The following is a 20,681-nucleotide window of genomic DNA, read 5'->3' as shown; positions in this document are numbered from 1 at the left end:
TGCTCAGCCTCACAAGGGCTGGAAGTTTAACAACGATCCCAAATCGTCGTTCAAGTAGTTCTCCTCCTCTGCAGTTGCTTGAAGGTTCATGTTGATGAAAGAGCTGTCCATGAAGTTTGTGAAAAGATCATTGGGGGCACCTGTGCCAGTCGCAGCTCCAAATGGACCTCCGTTTTGTTGAGCGTTACCAAGAGGGACTGGTGCCTCAAGTGACTCTGGTGGAACAGCATCATCCATAGTGGGCTCTTCATCGGTAGCGCCCTCATCGTCTTTCGTTCTGACAACCGGAGTTTGAGAACGAGATGGTGGATGGCTGAAGTTTGCAGCAGGGAACAACTGTGTAGGTTCGAAATTTTCAAAGAAGCCTTGCGATGGTGGCACCTTTTCTGTAACCAACGAGATGTCAGGGAAGGAATTGACTGAGGATGGAGTATTTTCACCGTTGGAGGATTTGGTCTTGTGCAGCTGATGCTCCTGACCATTATTGTGTTCGTCATGCAGTGTTTCTTTGTTCTTTTTGAACTGACGAACAAGTTGTTCAATGTCTGGCTGTGCTGGTTTGGGAGCAGGCTGCAGTGTTTGTGGAGGGGTGGTGTAGTTGTATGAGCTTCCGCGTGGGGAAACACCGGAGGTTGCCAGATTAGCTGGCGATGTAGGACCCACGGGGAACTCCTTTTCTTGATGCAAACGCTCCGGGCGTGTGACGGAGCCAGTGTCAGAGTATTTAGTCTTTTGGCGGTCCTGGTGGTCGACAATCTGGTTGTTTCTTTCAATAACCTCGGCTCTCTTCATCTTGTCGTTAGCATACTTGTCAAAAAGCTTTATAAGAACACTTGCAATAGACCAATACTTTGCAAGCTCCTTCAAGACAGCACGAGAGATGAACAAGGCGTCCGAGGCAGTAGATGCAATCACTGGGTTTGTGGAGTCCACATGGTAAATCAACATCACCAAGGCACTGAAAAGGATGTAGACAAACATCACAGGGCAATACTTGAGAGCGCCCTTGTCTAGCAAGATCTTTGAAGCGATCGAAATCATTCTAGCTGCCTGGAAGGAAATACCCCAGGATGGGTACTTGTAGTTGTTAGGATTGGTTGATGAAGAACGAGCCATTCTCAACAAATTTGCTCTGTGGATCAAGTACAATCTGTTGTAGTACTGCGCATTTAGAAGACAGGCGTAGAAAGACTGCTTCGAGGGGTCAGTGAGTGAGAACAGTAGCTCTGGAGGCAAGTTTGTAAACCAGATACCCATGAGCATATCACAGTGTTGGATTACACTGAACTTGTTGACTCGTTTCATCAGCTCGGCCTTGACGGTATACTGGTGTTTAATGATAATACCGGTAATCTCGGCCAATTTGACCAAGTGAATGAAGTACAACGCCTGTACTTCGTTCACTGGATATGGAGACACAAGTCCGTTTTCGGGTTCATCTTCGTTGAAATCGTCAATGGAAAGCATGGGAACGTCACAGTCGGTCAAGTTGATGGTAGGTGGTCTACCGAAAGCAATGGCAACGTTACGATCCTTTTCGAAAAGACACCACCAGATTCTGCGCCACACTTTCTTGTCTGCTTCTGAAAGCGAAGGAGACGCTGTGACATCACGGTGGAAACCGAAACCTTGAGCCAACCCCACTCCGACACGGGTCCAGTAGAAGGAGTTTCTGGTAACGTCCTCGGGGCCTTCCCAATACAGTCCGATAAGAATGACAGTCTGAATAATCAGCACAGGGTCACTCTCGTAGTTGGTCTCGTACAAAGACTTTGCTCTGCGGAAGAATGTTAGGGAGGCCAAATTACTCAGACCCTTGGAGTCAAAGAGCTGTGGGTTATTCAGCACACGGGAGCCACATAAAAGCACAGCTTGCAAAAGCATAAGCGAGGGGCTGTCGTCAGGGTCGTTGAACTTTCTCATAAATTCTGTTCTGTTGATCACCGGCATGAGTGGGTGGATGTGCTCGAAGTACGACTCAATAATGTCAAGCGCCAAGGGTTTAGGAGGTAAAAGGAAAGCACCACGCATTTTCAAGATCTCAAGCTCCACAGAATCAGCTGAGTAGTTGTCGCTTGCCTCAAACAAGTCCTCTGTGAGCTGAACATGATTCTGGCCCAAACGCAGGGTCATGGCGCCGATGCTGGAGTGGCCGACGAACGTGAGAGCTGCCTTGGCATTGGAGTTGAGCATGTCCTTCTTGTGCATGGATGGTCTTGTTTTGTAGTTCAGGGTCAAGGAAGGAGGTACGGATACCTGGGAGATGTTATGGATGGGTTCAGCGGCCAGCAAGGCAACAGCGTTAACTGTCTGAGCCGGAGACATATGTGGGACTTCAGGAGGGTGTTGTTGTTGGAGATGGACATGTGTGTTTACGGGTTCTTCTCTTTCCTCCTCTTTTGCCCTTTTCTTCTGTGGCTTCAGGTCCTGGGCCTGGCCTCTTTTTTTCGTTTCTGGAAGCACACATTCACAGCCAAAGGTGATACAGTTTGTGCAAGGAATGTGGATTTCAGCGTCACAACGGACTTTTCTGGCACGACACACGGTACAAGCCCGGGAACCCCTAGGTCTCTTGTATTTGATAGTGTAAGCTTTTGGTTTTTCAGAAGACTTTGCTTCCTTTGGCTTCGGCGAGGGCAGTTCTCTCACAGCGCCGTCGCTTTCAGATTTGACCTTCTTCATGCTCAATAGAGAAAATAAAAAGGACTGATTGAAATGTCCCGAAGATTTGGTTGTTTCTTTGTATGAGATACTCCACGGGGCGGCTCCGTCACTTGGGGTGCTTGTCTGCAGGACACTAAGACCAGTGAGCGAAAAGCGCGAGCAAAATGCTGCATACGTCTACGCACACGAACTCAAGGTGCAAATGTGGCAGAGATGAATGGCGGGAAAACACGGGAAGATGGGTACGGTTGGGGCCCGACGACGGCGCTGGGGAGAACTCCGGTTATGTGCAGGATGTTTTATTTTTTTTTTCCATTGTTAACTCCGGCTGTTACGAACCCGAGCCGTTAAGCTCGTGTGGTGCCGTTCGGACAATGGCGATGCTGAGCAAAACAAAAAAACTGCTGGGCAAGACAACAAAACGGTCACTAAAGCCGGACATCAGCCCGCTCCGTTCAACCGAGAACTCCGGTGATTCAAGTGACTCAGTGCGGCTCATGTGGAGTTACGCTGGAGCACACCAGAGGCCGGTGAAAATTTTAGGTGAACTCAGTGTTTGTAGAAATTCAGGCGATAGCGCTTCCGATAAGTCACAAAAGTCAGCCTACACGTTGAGACAAAACATGATGCATGGACGATCAACCTTGTACAGGGAGGCTCGGTCGCGGACTACAAAAGAGGAATTTTCGAGCATTCTTCAGGCTGGTAGGGTAGAGTGGCTGAACTTGAGATCATGTTTCTTAGCTCTCGTCGGGATTTTGCACATTGAGGGTTTTACCGAGGATGTAGATCGGAAAGTTTTTGCGTTTTCTCCAGAAAACTAAAACACCCTATTTCGCGGCTTTCGGCGATGTTAAGCTGTTGCAACATTGGCATTTTTGAGACAATAGCCCTGGCTTGAACCGTGCCGGAAGGTCACTGACGTAATAGGTCACAGGGCGGTGGTCGCTCGATGATTTATGATGATTTGGTTTTTTCGATAAAAAAAAAAAAAAAAAAAAAAAAAAAAAAAAAAAAAAAAAAAAAAAAACAATTTGGAACTCGGAAATTAAAGCGTAGATCGTGGCCTTGTTTAGTGTATGTGGGGAGTGAAAAATATCGGTCTGGCTGGTTTCGCAAAACCCCATAGTATGCTGTCTTTCTACGACCCTTCTCTCCACCTCACCTTAAAGCCTCGCCTAATTTACAGCCAGCCTTGTTTTGCTGCACTCTTCTTCATAACCTCTTTCAAACATCATTTCTCGTATATGTCACCTTTTCAACGTTTCCTCCCGAGACAAAGACTTTTCTTTTCCGACCAGCAATTTGGCTTCACCGCTCCCCGAGGACCAATGAAAAACGTCATTTACCCCAATCGTGCCGATTTTTCTTCGACCCCAAGAAATCCGCCTTGGCAACCCAGTTGATCTAGTGGTGCGCACACGACAAACAAATACAACGTCCTTCTCACCTTCTCGGCCGGATTTTCACCATGGACACGACAGCGGTCTTGGACAAGTATACGCAGGACTTGCTGAACCTACCGCTAGAGGTGAAGTACTTGTTTGATGAAATCAAAACTAAAGATCTCCAGCTAGCTGAGGCCAGGCGTCGGTACCAGAGTAAGGACTCCCAGTTGCACAAGTTCATAAGGACCAATGGAACCCTCGCAAAGCACCCCAAGGAGGTGCAGCTATATCAGAAGATCGAGGAGGAAATGAAACTGATGCAGAGTATCCAGAAAGAGAAGATATTGCTTGCCAACACGGCGTTGTTTCTTGTTTCTAAGCATATGTTCAACTTTGAGGTGGACATCCAGAAGCTAGAAAAAGACGATCTTCTAGCGCCTGTGGATGAAGACGCTCTCGATGACTCCGTGGAAGAAACAGCGTCCGCCACTCCTATCCCTGACATACCAAAAAAGAAGAGGTCCTACTCTGTCATGAGAAGATACAAGAGACTCAAGTCGGAGGACTACGACGACAGACTGGACGAAAGCACGCCTGAAATCAGCACAAGAGCACACCACAGCCACTTAGGCCCTCGTGCCCCCTCGGGCGCTTCTGGCGAAGACGCAGATAACAATTTGTACTGTTTCTGCCAGCGTATCTCGTTCGGCGAGATGATTGGATGCGACAACGATGACTGCAAGTACGAGTGGTTCCATTGGCTGTGCGTGGGCATCACCAGCCCGCCCAAGGATGACGATATCTGGTACTGTCCCGACTGCGCCCCTAAGATGGAAAAGAGGAAAAAGAGGAAGAAGTGATGATTGCGCTATTCCTGGATTAGTCGAATGTATCGCGTATCTTGAAGGGTCCCAGATATGTTTGGCGGGTAAGAGCGCTCCGCCCGTTTATTGTCGGCGCAGCGTCTTCGATAACAAAGCTATGCGACAGAAAGACCACACACTGCAGACTAGCTCGAGGCAAACAGGCGGGATCTCCGGGCTGGCACTCAATTCTGCAAATAACAAGCAAGCCAATTGCGTGTGTCGATCTGCGTCGACAATAGCTTATCCTTCAAGGAATGTTCGGGAGCCAGCCTTGCAGAGATGCGCCACCGCTCCACCCCCGATCCACACATGGGCACCTGTTTTTTAGTGTTGCGGGTATCGCATTAAGCGACCAGACGTGGTTCAAAACGACTGCGCCTTATTGCTCAAAAGGGGCTTGACAGGATAAGCGGTGGAGCCATAGTCCTGTGGCTCCGCCCGTAAACAGGTGTCACTGCGCGCTTTGACAGGGTTTATGCGGCTAATAGCAGCCATGTGCGCCTTGATGCAGCTCGACCTTTGCCAAAATAGCTCATGGGTACAGGCCACTACCACGCCGTCGGAGGCCAAATTAGCTTTGCGTTCCCTGCCGCATTGCTGACTCGGGCTGTGCTTGCTGGGGAATTGGGTATAAATAAGACCCCCGCCGCCGGCTTGTGGTTGACATCATTCCTATCAATAAACAATGTTGTACTCCCAGATCCTCACTGCTGCTGCCCTTGTGGTCTCCGTTTCCGCTGCCTCCAGCTCTTCTGGTGGCTCTTCTGCAGCCCACTCCTCGTCTGCTTCTGACCACTCTTCCTCGGCCTCAGCTGCTGGCTCGAGCTCCAAGTCTGATTCCAGCTCCAAGTCTGGTTCTAGCTCCAAGTCCGGCTCCAGCTCCAAGTCTGGTTCCAGCTCTAAGGCTGGTGCCAACGGCCAGACTGTCGGTGGTGTTCTTGCCGTTGCTGCCCTTGTCGGTAACATGATGCTCTGATCGAATTGCTAAATAGTCAATTGACTTTCTAACAATAGCTGTAGTCTAGACCTGACCTGTTAAGCCTGATTCTAGCTCAATGGGAATGCTCAATTCCCCTAATTGAATACGGAATCCTGTTCTGTCCGTACCTCGATTGATAAGCTTTGTGCTCTGGATTAGGGAAGCATTCGCACGGTAATAGACTCCAAACCCTAGTTGGTGAAGTCAAAAGTGTCTTTACAGGACAGGCGAGCAAACCAGCAAAGTGACAGGCTGCCCAGCAAAATGACGTCTTCTAGCTAATCCCTCAGCAGATCAAACTTCAATACTGAAAATTCTGGGAAAGATCAGCGACAATTCCATGGCTTGGAGCTCTGAGCAGATCGTGGGGTGGTGATTGGTATATTTAGAAAACAGCAGTAAGTGGTTCCCACGGCTGCTTACGTCTAGATGAAAGGCTGGATTTGCTTAGGTGACTGGGAGCTATCTATAGGGCCTTATTTTGTTTATTTTTTTTTTTTTTTTTTTGTTAAATTCATCTGATTAAATGGAAAACCCTATTTAAATCTACATAGAGAAAAAACCATCTTATCCTATTATCTATTTGCAACCCTTATTTTTTCAAGTTTTTTTAAAAAATGATTCACAAAGCTCAGAGCTATGATATACTAGGACAAAAAAAATGTCCTAACAATGGCGTTCATGTAATTGTTCGTACACAGCATAATTGGGATTCGTAGGATTCCGCACATTCGAGAGCTTTCAGCACAACCTTGACATTTTTGTGGAACCATGCATATCATCCAAAATCGAAAAGATTAAAATGTCTGAAGAAATGGAAATCTGCTTTTTAAGTTTTCGCTTCCCTCTCTTTCTTCATCTGGTATTATGTTTTTTTGTTTCCTAGTGTATCTGCTAGTCCGACACTTCTGACCTACATCTACTGCGAATTCACCTCAGATACTCATCACCACCATACTCATTACCCTGATTCAAATAAGCGTTCAACTGGAAGCGGAGTAACACAAACAAATCCTCCTCCATACCACGCATTCACTCATTCTATTAAAACCAAAAAGTCCACCCGTCTAGTTCACTTGCATCCCGTATCAACCACACCAGTTAGATCACATCTACTCGGTCCATCACCTACAATTGCATTGCCAACGAGCGTGTCATAATTTACTCGTTATAATCATATTTACAACTTCCCGCTGATGTCCTGGAAAGACTGGCTGTATGGTGTTCTAGCGGCACTGGCAGTGTTTGCTGCCTACAAGGTATGGGAAAGCCGACCAAAGAACGAGCTTCTTCGGCCCCGCACTAGCGGCGTGGATTCGCTCATAGGAAACACGCCAATGGTTGAAATTGAATCTCTCCTGCGGCTTACTGGCTGTAAGATATACGCCAAACTCGAACTCATGAACCCGGCTGGACTGGCCAAAGATAGAGTGGCTCTTGCGGTGATTCGTGAGAACGAGAAGCTCGGCAAGCTCAAGCCTCACAATGGCGATGTCATCTTCGAGGGTACGTCCGGATCGACGGGCATCTCCTTCACTGTATTGGCGAACGCATTGGGTTACACGGCGCATATCTGCCTTCCCGATGATACATCGCCTGAAAAGATGCAGCTCTTAAAGTCCCTTGGAGCAGAGCTAGAGCCAGTCAAACCGGCACCAATCGTCGACCCCAACCAATACACCAACGCTGCTCGCAACGGCGCAGCTAAGATCAACAGCGAGGAAGGTAGAAACGCCATCTTTGCAGACCAGTTCGAGAATGACTTCAACTGGCGAATTCATTACGCCACGACAGGACCTGAAATCTGGGAGCAGATGCAGCACAAGATTGATGCCTTTGTCACCGGCTCTGGCACAGGCGGAACCATTCTGGGAGTGTCCAAGTACCTCAAAAGCAAGCTGCCGCATACCCGCATTATTTTAGCTGACCCTCAAGGTTCTGGCCTTGCCAATCGAGTCAATTACGGCGTCATGTACGACACTGTCGAGAAGGAGGGAAAGCGCAGAAGACATCAGGTTGACACGATGGTAGAGGGTATCGGTCTCAACAGATTGACATGGAACTTCAAGCAGGGTGAGCAAAACATCGACCAAGCATTCCGTGTTACTGACGAGCAGGCGGTGAAAATGGCCAAGTTTTTGTGTGTCAATGACGGGTACTTCTGGGGCTGTCGGCTGCTGTGAACTGCGTTGCGGCAGTGAAAACCGCCAAGGAGCTCGGTCCTGGTCATGATATAGTTGTGATCGCCTGCGATTCTGGCGCCCGCCATCTTTCCAAGTTTTGGAAGGATGCAGCCGAGGTCCCTTCATCGATCACCTTGGAGCAGGTGCTCGAATAAATGTATATAGTCAATGTTGAATCAAGGCTTGCGGTTGCCCACCAACTCCTTCTTCTTTTCCCTGTACAATTTGACGGAGCTGAGGAAAGACGCCAGGATACCCATCCAGATCTGGACGGTTTCGAAGTGAAGCGCCATACCCCACACGGAGTATGAATTGAACACAATGTCGGAAAGCGTCTTATAAATATCAATGTGTGCGTTTGTCTTCTTGAACATGATCTCTTTGAGCGCTACGGTATCGCGAGAGTCGTCATCTAGGTTTGAGCTGGTCAAGCTGGGTATAGGATTCTCGGACCCGCCGCCTAAAAGCTGTCTGGAGATGGCACGGGCCCGCTTCTTGACTTGGATCTGGATCTTGGCGTCCATCTCCTGCTGGCTCAAGTGCTGTAAGTTGCTGTATGCATTGTAGAGAGCAAACCAGGACTCGCAGTACCAGGCGTAAGACTCGTGGCGAGACACAAAGTCTTTGACTGTGGGGTTTTTCAAGAGTCCGAGCTTGCCCATGAGAATCGACTCGTCGTTGATGGAGTAGTATAAGGAGATGATCTCACCGAGGGTTGTGTTTGAAAATAGGGAGGGGTTGAACGTCCACTTGGCAGGATTATTCATGGCCGCACGGATTTTCCAGTACAAGTTGCGTATGCGGAACGGCGACTTACCGAATCGAAGAAACTGTCTGTAGATACCGATAGCAGGCACCACGGCGGCGAATCGCAGGTTGAACACCGAGCAGATCAAGATGACTAGCACCCTGGCGAAACCCTGGGGTTCTGCACGAAGTTCATGACCAAATCCATGACTCTTTCTGTCGAGGCGTATGTGCGGTTTATCAGCTTGACATTGATCATCTCGTCACTGAGCCAATCTTGCGTGTTTTTCGAGTGATGCAACAACAAACGCAACGTGTACTGGCCGAATTTGGCCATCTTGTCCTTACCAACAATGTCGTTGAGCATAGCCCAAAGCACATCCACAGGTTGGACCTTAGTGCCCTTTTTCGTTTCTGGAGGAGGCGATGGAGCCGCCGAGTCTGCCGTAGAGCTTCCTCTCCTTACTGTAGCATTCTGAGCCGGCGAATTCTGGCTTTTGCCCGGCGTAAGAAGGTGGACCTGGACTTTCTTTGATGGTGTTTCCAAGGAACCCTTCTTCAGCGGCAGGTCATCAGGATCGCCCCATTCCGAGGCAATATGAAGCGGGCTATTTGAAGCCGCCTTTAAATTGTGGAAATACGCCGGTACGCTGCCGTACGTCTCTTGCACGTGCACCAGCTCCATATATTGTAGATTAGTGGTAGTGTTGTGGTGAGGGTGTTTTTTGGTGAGATGTACCCGTCCGGTATGCACTGGGTGCAAACCAGGACTTGATTTGGGATGGAGGGAAGGGGATTTTTTTGATATAAATAGGGGGTTGTTGTCTACGGAAGACGAGGAATTGAGTGGCTGGTTTTCTTTTTTGTTGCCTTTGGTGGTGGGTTTTTGGTGGTGGGGTTGTGGTTCCTCGGTCTGGCCCCAAAACGGATCGGTGGGGTAGAGTTGCATTTTCATGAGCCTTTGATGGAGAGGTGGGTTTTCGGTGAAGTGGGTGTTTTGACAATTATAAATTTGTAAGAAAAGAGGCAGTTTGGAATTGGTTTTTGGTTTCGATGATTTTGGAGATTTTGGGCCCTGGGACCCTTGTCTCGGAGTTTTGGGTTCCTCCATGTGGACCAGCGGGCGGATATACGCTACAGAAATGGCAAATTGAGAAAGCCGGGATAACAGACTTTCGGAGGTATTCAAGTAGGAGAAAAGCTTTAGATCTTAAACTACGTTTAACTTTTTGAATGTTTTGAAGCTTCTTTGCTATGGCGTCTCAGGTGGTGCAGGTACCGAGGAGACCGGGCTGCTCAATTCTTGTTCTCATCAAGGCGTAAAGGGAAGTAACTTTTTTGGTGATTGTCTGCATTCTGTTTTTATATCATCAATGGTTTGACGTCTCTGGGCTTGTTGGTACCAATGACCCCACTATCTGGTCTATTCGCAGCCACAGCCGAGACGACGAGGAACCTCCAATGTGGGGAATATAGATAATTATTTCATTTCTGTCCCTTCATACCTCGAAATGCCATATTTTATAAACTTCACGCATTCAGCCTCATGCAGAGGAAATCTGTTCCTGGATCGAGGAGTGATTTGGCTGCAAACGCACCTCGGGAGACCATACTAGAGAAAACAATAAAGCTAAGAAACAGTTCATGAAAATGAATACGTAGAGTTTTTTTGGATATGGAACGCCATATGATTATATTTCTCTAGACCTTCCTCCCTCGATCGCCCTACGACTTCCAAATCGGGAACACAGCTCGGCGTTCCTCCCCCATGCATCTCGTACTTTTGAAACAATTCTGAAACACCTCTGAAACACCTCAAACACAACTAGAACGAGCCCCACCTCCCTGCTTCCTTCTGCAGCTTTCTCCTAACCAATTCCACCTTCTCCAACCCCGACTTCCTTAAACCCTTCCTGAGAAAAGCACATGGACCGAAACCTGACGATCCTTGATAATCACGAAACTACGACGGTCATTCACACAAAACTGCTAAAACTCCTAAAATTGCCATTTCGGCTCAAACCAAAGAAAGTCACCAAAACACCTCTCCCTACAATTCCTTCACTCTAGCATATTTTTTCACCTTATCGTATAATTTTCCTCCCTGGGCATGCACAAGAAACTTGGCAACCTTCGCCTTTATGCATCTCGACCGTATCTACTTCTCTTTTTCCCCTTATAACCTCTCCACTCTCTACACCACTTTTCGCTACTAATGAAACAGAAAAACTCTAAATTGGCAGCCCTACTACTGGGCTACTCTGACGATGAATCATCAGAACCCTCATACAGTTCGCCGAGACCCTCTGTGGGATACCACAAAAAGACACCCCCTCTTCGGGCCCCAAAGGGTCCTAGACCAGGGCCTTCCTCGTCCAAAAAGTCTCGAAATCCAAAGGTAGCTCCTAAGAAACCGCTGGGGAAGAATCCTCAGGCAAAGTTTCATGCCCAGGATCGAAGCAACGACTCAAACCAGCCATCGAAAAAACAGAAGTTACAGCATGAGCCAGGCCAGAAAGGGAGTGTGTCTCCCAGAAACTCTATGGCCCACCCTAGCAGAAACATATCTCCGAGAAATGCTACCGTCTATCCTAGCAGGAGGCCATCTCCAGGAAATATGGTCCACCCAAGCAGGAATGGTCCTCAGAAACAGCATGTCCAGACCCAGCATTATGTCCAGACTGAGCCATACGCCCAGTCAAAGCACCAGAATTATCATTCTCCAAAGTCTGGTCCATCGCTGAAGGTGCATCATGAAAGAGAAGACCGTTTTAGGCCTCGACTGCAGTCCTACGAAGACAACAGAAATACCTGGCAGAAGAAGCAAACTGGACCACCTCCGCCTAAGAAGAAGTACGAGGGACCTCCGTGCAAAAGGAGGAATAGTGCCGAGTCGGATAGCTCGACAAGTCTGAACGACCAACACAAGAGACCAAAAATTACGGACAGAAGACCAGCTGCGAAGTCGAAAAAGCCATTCGACAAAACAGCTCTTCCTAAAGGTCCCCGGATCATTGACCACAGACCAGCTTTCAATATGCCTTCCTCGGCTGTGTCAACAGACTCGGGTTCAGAAAGCTCAGATGTTGCAAATGACAAGAGCCGTGATCCGTCCAGCACTCCCCCTCAGAACTGAACAAACAGTCAAGCCCGAAGGTTGAAGATGCTGCTCCACTGCCTCAGAAGACGCCAAACACGCCCCCCATGAAGACACCCAAACCGGCACAGCCAGATACTGGTGATGTGCTTTCCAGCGCCGAATACAAGAGAACTCCTCAAGTTACAGTTAGATTAGGTTCCAGGATAACCGAGGAGTTATTAAACGTTGCATCTGAGCAGGTCACGCCTAAAGCTCCATCTCATGACTCAGTCATAGAGACCTTGAAGCAATTGGCCAAGCTCCATTCAAAACCTTCTGATACTATTATGGAGGACACTCTGCATAAGGCTCACGTCGAAAGACACTCGGAGCCCTTAGGTGATTTCATCAGTTTGGGCGATATCGATGAAAGCTCGAGTTTCACTCCCAAAGTTCATGTCCCTGACTTGAAGAAGCTTTACACCCCAAGCCCTCGAATGATGCTATGAGCATCGATACAGTGGATAACAACTCAAGCGTTATACACACCGTTCATGCGGGGCCCAAAGAACCCGCACATTCAGAACCCTTGGGTGATTTCATAAGCATAAATGATGTCGATGAAGGCTCGAGCTTCAAACCCGAGACTCACTTGTCTGGATCTGAAGAGCCTACCCTGCATCAAAAGCCCTCGGGTCCTTCTAGGAGTCTAACTAGTGACGGTAAAAGTTTAGAGGTATTTACCAAAAATCCTGGTGGATATATCTCGGCTGCTTTGGAGCCTTTTATACCCAAAAAGTCTGAACCTGGCCCCAAGGAGCCCACGGTCCATCCTGAAAGAGCACTTCAAATGCGAGGAAATGGTAACTCAGAACAATCGAATCCGTCCAACCTGTTTCAGCCTATACCCATGGACACTTCTGCTTGGAGTTCTTAGATCCTCAGACTAAATCATCCGCTGAACCCTGGACATGCTGAAGTTAACGTCAAAAATGACGGTCAACTGGAAGAAGCACTAGGGGTGCATACTCCCAGAAGCCCCTTGAGTCCTAAACAAGAGCCTGAAAGCGTGTCTTCCAAGTGTGTTAGTTTTCGCTGGCTGCATGGTTCATTGGAACGCGGTATGACTCTGGACAAGACCATTTTGTGGAACTACACGGAGCCAAAAAAAAGGAGTGCTCCGGGAGTTCCAGGAGAGTCTTGTGGATATGGCACAGTCTACGCCAAAACTAGTGCAGGTGATGACCTCGCAATCGAAAAGGTCTATTTTAACCGCAAAGGATCGAACCACTATGAACCTGGCTGTAATAGGGCTTGGATAGTTAGCCAGGGCACTTTATCTATCCTCAACGAAGAGGGAAAAACCATTGGTTACTGTGACCAAAAGACAGGATACTACTTGGATTTGGAATGCAAGATCAACCCACTGGTGGTAGCAGAATTCAAGGAGGCCAGGGAGGCAAAGAAGTTGAAACGTATTCAAAACAGACAGAAGAGGAAGCTCGAGAAACAAGCAATGAAACAAGCTACGCCGGTGCAATGATTAGGATGTATGTATGCCGCAAACCTGCTGCGGAAATAAATAAGAGTTGATAAACCAACATCTCTATATGCTTTTAATGATACGAGTCTCCGTTGATTTCGCCGTTGGGCCCCATCATGAAGGCACCCACACTGCCCAAGTAGCCCTCGTGTCTGAGGAAATACGATTTCATGTCGCCCTTGGACCAGAAATTGACGGCGTAGCTCAACGTGTGGATTGTTTGCATGTGTCCCAGAATGTAGCTGCCTCCAAAGTATATACGCTTGAGGTCAAAGCGAAGCGCCTGAAGATAGGCAATTTGACCAATGTTGTTGGAGATCAGATACAAGAGGGATCTTGCAATATCTTCCTGCTTGAACTGTGCTAGCTTTTCTGTGGGTGTAAGTGGACTGCCCAGTTTGCCAAAGCGGAGCTTTTTAAATACCTTGGCGAACGACGAGGCAATGTGGGTGGACTTCAAGCCGATTTTGTTGTAGCTTGCGCCGTAAATGTCGCCGACCAAAAGATCGATGTTTTCGTTGTCGCCCTTCTGGGCCATTTCCAACATTTCAGTGTAGTCTTTGGCGTCTGTGAGGAGAGAAAGAAGACCCCATAGCGTTCCTCCACCGAGAGAAGAACCGCCTATACGCTCAAAGCCCTGGGGGCCAGGCCCAGTGACCTTGATCATTGACACACCAGAGCCAATATTGACCAACAAATAGGGATAAATCTGGTCCTCGCACGTGTAAGGACTGGTGATGAACTGAATTTCGTTTTCGACAAGATCGTAGGTGAAGATCTCGTTGGGAATTTTGGTGATGAGCCAGTCGAGGCCCTTGATCAAGCACTCCATCTCGTCCTTCTTGACGATTTGCATGGGGAACTTGTGTTTTTTGAAAACCGCCACCATCAACTTGCAGAACTTGTGAGCTCCACCGCCCGTGGCCATGACGTACGTGATGGGCGGGTTCAGCTTGTTGATGATGGACTTGCGGATGAGTTGGATCATGAAAGCGAGCGCCTCTTTTTCAAAAGAGCCCGTTTGGAAATCCTGAAAGTGCAACTTCCCGCCCGAGTCGGCCGGGTCGTCCTTCTCCGTCAGCGACGCCGTGAAGTACACCAACTTGGTCAAGGTGCCGCCTATGTCGATACTCATGTGAATGATATCTGAGTTGTGCTGCGGCAAGGCGATGTTTTGGGCGTTCACCAGGTCCGTGGAAGGGCTAATTCCCATCAGACTGAAGCTGTGCTGAAGCTCCTCTTCACTTTCCAGCTCAGACAGCTCAGGAGGCAGCGGCAGAGCACTCGAACTCAGCAGACCATACTGGCCTCTGATCAAGTGGTCATTGGCAATGTAGGCCCCAGACAGTCGATTTTGATGGTGCCTGCGGGCACCGAACCGAAGTCTATGTTGTCGACAAGGAGCTGCTTAACCATAAATGGTTGTTTTTTTGGATTTTCTTGACGGAGTGGTTTTTGGTGAAGTGGTAGCGCGAGAATCTGGGGACGAAAATTTTGTTGGGGCACCCGCACTGCACTATGAGGTAAAGGTTGACGTTGGATATTGCACAAAAGGAAGGGCTGTTTTTTTAGGAATTGCTAGGGCCCGGTGAATTTTGGAATTGTAGAGGCACGTTTCTTTTTTTTTCAAGGAAGTTTAGGCGTTTTGGCCGTTGGAGCGTGGAAACTTGGCACTACCCTACCGCGAGTCGTAGTGGTCCGAGGAACAGTCCGAGGAACAGGCGATACCGGCCAGATGCGTGGACTTGAAAGGCTGGTTTTGGGTGGTTTTTGGAAATCCAACAAAATTGGTTTTGGTGAAATTTTTCAATATCGTTTCTCGTAACTGAAGGCGCCGCGAGTCCGAGGTACCACTACAATGGAGACTGTGACGTACCAAGGCGCCTAGCGGAGATTGGCAAAGGGACGGGTTTTTGTGGTCAAAGTGACACAAATCTGTTTGATCGTTTTTTCTGATTTTTGTAAATCCCTCCTTTTTGTTGCCCCTGGCGGAGTATTTGCTTTCGGTGGATCTTGATAGGCAGAATTACGGGCCTTGGGTGCAAAATTCAGGCCCAGTGCGTCGAGGTCCACAATGGCGCTAAACGAGACGTTCTGGAATGTACGAAGGAGGAAGTGCCGATGTAATTGGAGGACCAGGAAAGTGCTTTTTAAATAGTCCGTTTGATTCTAGCAATTTCCCGTTATTCTGGATTCGATAAGGAACGTGTGGGGTTGCTCGGATGGGCTTCCGAATTTTCCGCAAGCTCAGCGAAGATCCACTTGACAGTCCAAGCCACGATGATCAGCCGTCATTGATTTTTTCTATTTGTCAACTGTTTAGCTTCAGTTTGTTAAGTCACCCCTTTTCGAATTGTTTGTGGGGGACAAGGTTTGGAGATACCCGAGGAGCAGATACAGGGTATTCAGGTCGGTTGCAACCACGGCAGCGATTACATCAGCGGCAGGTCGATCTTTCAAAAAAGCTTATCTCCCATGCGGTTACGCATTTTGTGGGGTGATTCGGGCTGCAAGCCGGCCAATAGAGTTTGCCGTGATTTCAATGCAATAAAATATTTGGCTTCCGGAATAATAAGGAGAATATTGTCTAGAGGGAGGGTTGCATTGCGTCAAGCTTACAAATAATTTCCTGGTGGCTGCAAGAGAATCCGGTGCGGGTATGAGGAGCTCGGAGCGGAGCAGACGGGTATATTTCGGAAGAGGTTATTGTCTTTTGGGAGTTGGAGTTCTGGGTAATCTCCGGATAAGTCTGTGGAGGTGCCTTTCAGTTTGGGGTGGTCGTTGTCGACGGCTGCTTCCTGTTTTGGAAGTATGGACCATGCAGCAGTCCAGCAGCCAGTGAATGCTCTTGAATTGACGATGAACAGGATACCCGAGTTCCTTGCAATTCGACTCATTTGATCTTTTCGGGTCTTTGTTCATGAATAAGTTGAGTATGGAGATCAGAGGGACCCCCACGGCGATCGTTGCATGCTTCGGGGAATGTAATGACTGTGGCTATCGATGTCACTTTGAAAGTGGCAGGTGAAATCGACAAGCAAGCTTCTCTCTGTGTATCTATTTGCTTTTAGCCTGTCGGGTGAATTGCAAGGAGGGCTTTGGCATACTTTTGCTTCGATTGGTAGGGTCTTCCATGGCATCGTAGAATATGGCCATTCAAACTCGTGAAAGCAAACAACATGACCTCTGGTTGTCTTTGATTCTTTGATCATCTCATTGTCTGACCTTCACCATCAGTCCTTCTTCACCTCGCCATTAACCACAACACTGTTCGCCGTTTTCACCCAATCCGTTGCTTTCAACCCCTCGCTCTTCTCATTTCCATTCTTCGACTTGGGCCTCTTATTCCCTCCATTATTTCTACTTTGCCCGTTTCTGCCCTGATCCCCTTCTCTCTTGGACCCTTTCTTCGGCCTCCTGAACCGTTTCTCCTCCTCAGGCACCTGGTACTCCTTCACGGCTTCAACTTCCCTGGATAGCACCTCATCGCTGGGCACTTCGAACCCCAAGTTTTCATGAAAGAACCTAATGAGCCTCCTCAAGTTCCACTTGATGTCTTTCGTCATATCGAGATCTAGTTTCTTGTTCTTGGACTCTGGGTCCTCTTCACGGGCATTGTACGGCCTAAAATCACGGAAAAACAGCCCAACGACCAATCTGAGCATCCGCTCGTCCAGCCCGTCCACACTAGGATGGTTGTTTCCCTGGCTCTAAGTCTGTCTAGCACTATGCCCTTCACTTTGGCAAGAGCTGTTTTGGAATTGACAAAATTGACCACAACAATGTTCACGTCCTTTTCACTTAGAATCTCAAAAAGCTCCTGTCTGTGTCTTTCCATGTGGTTGTTGCGGTCTATAAGAACCACTGGGTGGTTGGATACAGCATGCGATACGGTCAGAAAAAAGTTTCGCTTGTTGTCGATCCTGTCATTCTCTATATGTGTAAGTTGCGGATATATCGCCGTTAGGGCTCTGAAAAGGGTCAGTTTACCGCATCCGATCGTAGATACAGGCACTATTACCCATGTTGGTGCAGACATGGAGTTGTAGAAGTCGCTCGTATTTGATGATACTGCAGAGACCTTTTGCAACCACCCCATCTACACTATTCAAATATTGATATGCTATGACTATGAATGTTGTCTAGAAATCGTAGGTGAACATGATGAACACCTTCTGTTTTTCCAAGACTCTATCAAGCGAAACCACCCGTGCAGTGGTCTCCTTGAGTTTATACTCACCATCCTCAGGATTCTCATACTTAAGGAAAAGCTCCGTAAGGGCGGCGTTCAGTTCTGCGGCTCGGATGGCCTCTGAAACGGTGCCTATGGTGATATGCAAATGCTCGTTGAGCGGGTTGATCTGTGATCTTTCCTTGACGATGTTCTGGTTTTCGTCGGTTTTGTAACCTTGTTCGAGTTTGACCTCGATTGTGACAAGCTTTTCGTCAAAGATGATGGCTCTGGTCAATCTGATGTCGTAGAAGTAGTCCACTGACACCTTCTTGTCCTCGCCCGAGTTCTTTCTGGCCTGGTTCATTCCGAATTGCCGACCCAAGGCCTCCCAATCCGGCTTCTTCTGCTCATAGACATATATGCTATCTTTGTGGCCAAGAGTGACGTGAAATTCTTCCTGAACTCTGCCATTTGTTTGTATCGATTCCCAGGTGGGGTTGTTGGGAAGACTCTTTCTCAAGAGCTCGACCAATGCTTCTCTATCTTCGATGTTAATGCCATAATACTCGGCTCTTTTGCCGTTGTGCGAGTTAACGGGCATTTTTTTCTGAAATGTAGGCTTATATTCTAATGCCTCCTTGTAAGCGGCCTGCCATTCCTCCTCGGTCGGATTACGCTCTTCCTCAAGTTCGGGTACATCCTTGAGGTACTCCCAAATCTGTTTTGCAATCTCCAATGAGTCGTGCTTTGTTATGTCCACATTGATCACTTCATAGAACTTGTCATCAGGGAAAGCAAGTTCATCCTGCTCATACAAAGGCACGATCTCTGCATCCTTCGATTCGCTTTTGTTCTTCAAGTTTGGTTGTTCGAGTCTTCTTACCAAGTCTGAAACAATACGCGACGTTCTGGCCTCCTGTGATGAAGCCTTGATGCTTTGGTGCTCATCACCTCTCTTCATAACTCTCTCAGAGACAATCCTTTCAAATTCTGGACTCTTCTGTGCTGCTCCAAAGTTCACTCCAATGAAGCGAAAGCCAAAATCAGGCAAGATCTTGCCTAGTCTCATCTTCTTGAGCTGATCGATAATCTCTCTTCTTTCCCTTTTCATGGCGTTGTTTCTATCAAGTAGTAAGACTGTCAGCTTCAGAAGACTATCGATACACTCTTCTCTAAATGGCTTTGGTGTTTGGAAGTTATCATTTTGCACATGGCCCCACAGAGGGAAGAGATTCTGAAGCGTTTTGAAAACAGTTGTCTTTCCACTTCCCACGACCGCTATAGGAACAAGAATGTACTTCTTTGCGGTTTCGATGTGGAACGCCTCTAGCCTTTCAACAAGCAACTCAGTGGCTTCAAGCTCGTTCAATGTCAACCCACTTTCTGTGACAATCTCGCTGCTCTCCAAAAACAAGTTTCTGGCCTTGATGATACCCTTATCATTGAGAAACTCCTGCGCTGCCTCCGGGTTCTTCTCGAAGTAATCCTCCACAAAATCAAGATACGCTTTGACAACCAGGGCATACTTTTTTTCACCAAGAGCGATATCCATCTTGGCTTCGGTTTGCTCCACTAGTTTCTTTGTGGCTTCTCTGAGTGTACGGTACAAATCGTAGGGTCTGGTGAATTTGTACTTGAAGAAAAACGGTTCACCCAGCTCCTTCTTCCCCCTTACAACGAAGCCTTCAACCAATCTTCCCTGGTAGCTTCCTGACTTTGATCTCTCTTCTAGAAGCTCCCAGAGCTCTTCAATGCTATCGAAACGCTCAAGATGCACCTTTCTGAAGCCGAACTCGTCCGCCAATTCGAAAACATCCTCCATGGGGTATGTGTAAAAATCACGAGTGTTTGCATTGATTCCGTGCAAGTAAAGACCTGCTAGCTCCTTGGGGTATTCCACGATATGCTCTTCGAATTCGTCATCACAGAGCTCGGCCACAGCAGTCACATTGTGGTCATACAAAACTTTCGCCAACTCTTCAGCTTTCTTGCCTGCCTTCTCTAGATGCTCAAAAACGGCCTTTTCGGCTTGACGGGAGTGTTTGATGTTGCTTTCACGGTTAGGACTTTCGCCAATTGGCTCGCCTGTGACGTGTTTCGAACAAACCACAAGCGTACCGTCTTCAAGTCCTGAGATCAACACAATGCAGCCGTTCTCCTTGGTAGTAACCTCAAAAGGTCCCTTCAACTTCATGATTGCATCCTTCTTGGTATCTTCGACCTCATCCACACTGAAGAATTTGTCGTATCCACGAGCAATAATTGAGCCGTCCTTGGTGAAAACACCACGTGCTCGCAATGGGAGAAGTATGGATTTGTCGGAATAGGCGAACTCGTTGAATTTCCATGAATCGACCTCCTCTTCTCCCTTGGATGTCGTGATTCTGTATGATTTTCGCTGTGCCTTGGCCAATTTGGTTTTCTCAAGGGCAACCTGGAGATCTATGAAAAGATTGCTGATCTCATCCTCCAGGTCCCTTTTTACGGGAAATGAGTCAAGCATTATGGAGTAGTGATGGACCTCCATCGCTTCTGTAGATGTACATCCGTACACCAGTTTGCAGCCATTCGAAGGACAGAACTCTTTTTCGAGTTGTTGATGAATAGTTGGCAAAAGCTGTATGCTTCATTTGTTTATGGTCTCGAACTTGTGGATTTGTCTACATATTTAGGTGTCTTGATGAGCTTCTATCTCACCGAGCAGTATGGTGTATGAATCCAACAGCAAGAGTGTTACTTTGCGTAGCCATAGTGAAATTCGTAATGCTCTTTGAGTTTTGAAAGTTCTAAAAACAATCTATGAAACTAATCTCTGCATAGCCTCTAAATAGTGTCTTTTGGTATAGACTCTGTATAGACTCTGTATAGCCTCCCAGAGGCGTGCGACTATGTTACCTTCATTTCACCACTGAAGCAGCCAAATGTCCAGCAAAATAAAATTTTTCAAATATTTGACTGCCACTATCTATCTTTATTTGTCTCTCCTTTTATTTTCCTCTCTGCCACACGGAAATCATGGGGCTTCCCCGTACAACCTGCATTTGGGCACTATCAACAC

The 20,681-nt window shown here is 47.7% G+C and overlaps 8 protein-coding genes across 8 annotated transcripts; 3 read left to right on the top strand and 5 right to left on the bottom strand. All coding sequences in view use genetic code 12, as the record gives it.

The window, feature by feature from the left end:
• Nucleotides 1-9: 9 nt before the first annotated feature.
• CTF1 (Ctf1p) lies at nucleotides 10-2,682 on the bottom strand (the record flags this gene model as incomplete). The annotated part of the gene is made up of 1 exon (XM_025483479.1): nucleotides 10-2,682. One exon carries the CDS (start codon nucleotides 2,680-2,682, stop codon nucleotides 10-12), a length of 2,673 nt encoding a protein of 890 aa, XP_025335714.1.
• A 1,453-nt stretch (nucleotides 2,683-4,135) lies between these two features.
• NBN1 (histone acetyltransferase) lies at nucleotides 4,136-4,912 on the top strand (the record flags this gene model as incomplete). The annotated part of the gene is made up of 1 exon (XM_025483478.1): nucleotides 4,136-4,912. The coding sequence occupies one exon, from the start codon at nucleotides 4,136-4,138 to the stop codon at nucleotides 4,910-4,912; it is 777 nt and encodes a 258-aa protein (XP_025335713.1).
• A 691-nt stretch (nucleotides 4,913-5,603) lies between these two features.
• Nucleotides 5,604-8,235, top strand: CXQ87_005048 (putative cysteine synthase; the record flags this gene model as incomplete). Its single annotated transcript, XM_025483477.1, has 3 exons — nucleotides 5,604-5,877; nucleotides 7,107-8,066; nucleotides 8,096-8,235. 3 exons carry the CDS (start codon nucleotides 5,604-5,606, stop codon nucleotides 8,233-8,235), a joined length of 1,374 nt encoding a protein of 457 aa, XP_025335712.1.
• Nucleotides 8,236-8,256: 21 nt separating this feature from the next.
• On the bottom strand, nucleotides 8,257-9,512 carry CXQ87_005047 (uncharacterized protein; the record flags this gene model as incomplete). Its single annotated transcript, XM_025483476.1, has 2 exons — nucleotides 8,257-9,000; nucleotides 9,027-9,512. 2 exons carry the CDS (start codon nucleotides 9,510-9,512, stop codon nucleotides 8,257-8,259), a joined length of 1,230 nt encoding a protein of 409 aa, XP_025335711.1.
• A 1,530-nt stretch (nucleotides 9,513-11,042) lies between these two features.
• Nucleotides 11,043-13,449, top strand: CXQ87_005046 (uncharacterized protein; the record flags this gene model as incomplete). Its single annotated transcript, XM_025483475.1, has 4 exons — nucleotides 11,043-11,931; nucleotides 11,958-12,364; nucleotides 12,397-12,835; nucleotides 13,262-13,449. The coding sequence occupies 4 exons, from the start codon at nucleotides 11,043-11,045 to the stop codon at nucleotides 13,447-13,449; spliced, it is 1,923 nt and encodes a 640-aa protein (XP_025335710.1).
• Nucleotides 13,450-13,522: 73 nt separating this feature from the next.
• On the bottom strand, nucleotides 13,523-14,865 carry CXQ87_005045 (pantothenate kinase; the record flags this gene model as incomplete). The annotated part of the gene is made up of 2 exons (XM_025483474.1): nucleotides 13,523-14,757; nucleotides 14,796-14,865. The coding sequence occupies 2 exons, from the start codon at nucleotides 14,863-14,865 to the stop codon at nucleotides 13,523-13,525; spliced, it is 1,305 nt and encodes a 434-aa protein (XP_025335709.1).
• Nucleotides 14,866-16,682: 1,817 nt separating this feature from the next.
• On the bottom strand, nucleotides 16,683-17,488 carry CXQ87_005044 (uncharacterized protein; the record flags this gene model as incomplete). Its single annotated transcript, XM_025483473.1, has 2 exons — nucleotides 16,683-17,117; nucleotides 17,138-17,488. 2 exons carry the CDS (start codon nucleotides 17,486-17,488, stop codon nucleotides 16,683-16,685), a joined length of 786 nt encoding a protein of 261 aa, XP_025335708.1.
• A 103-nt stretch (nucleotides 17,489-17,591) lies between these two features.
• CXQ87_005043 (uncharacterized protein) lies at nucleotides 17,592-20,126 on the bottom strand (the record flags this gene model as incomplete). Its single annotated transcript, XM_025483472.1, has 1 exon — nucleotides 17,592-20,126. One exon carries the CDS (start codon nucleotides 20,124-20,126, stop codon nucleotides 17,592-17,594), a length of 2,535 nt encoding a protein of 844 aa, XP_025335707.1.
• Nucleotides 20,127-20,681: the final 555 nt, after the last annotated feature.

This window comes from Candidozyma duobushaemuli (assembly GCF_002926085.2).
Source record: "Candidozyma duobushaemuli strain B09383 chromosome Unknown G_B09383, whole genome shotgun sequence".
NCBI classification, from domain to species: Eukaryota; Fungi; Ascomycota; class Pichiomycetes; order Serinales; family Metschnikowiaceae; genus Candidozyma; species Candidozyma duobushaemuli.
Note: the sequence above shows the minus strand (reverse complement) of the source record. Positions and strands in the feature narration are given on the sequence as shown.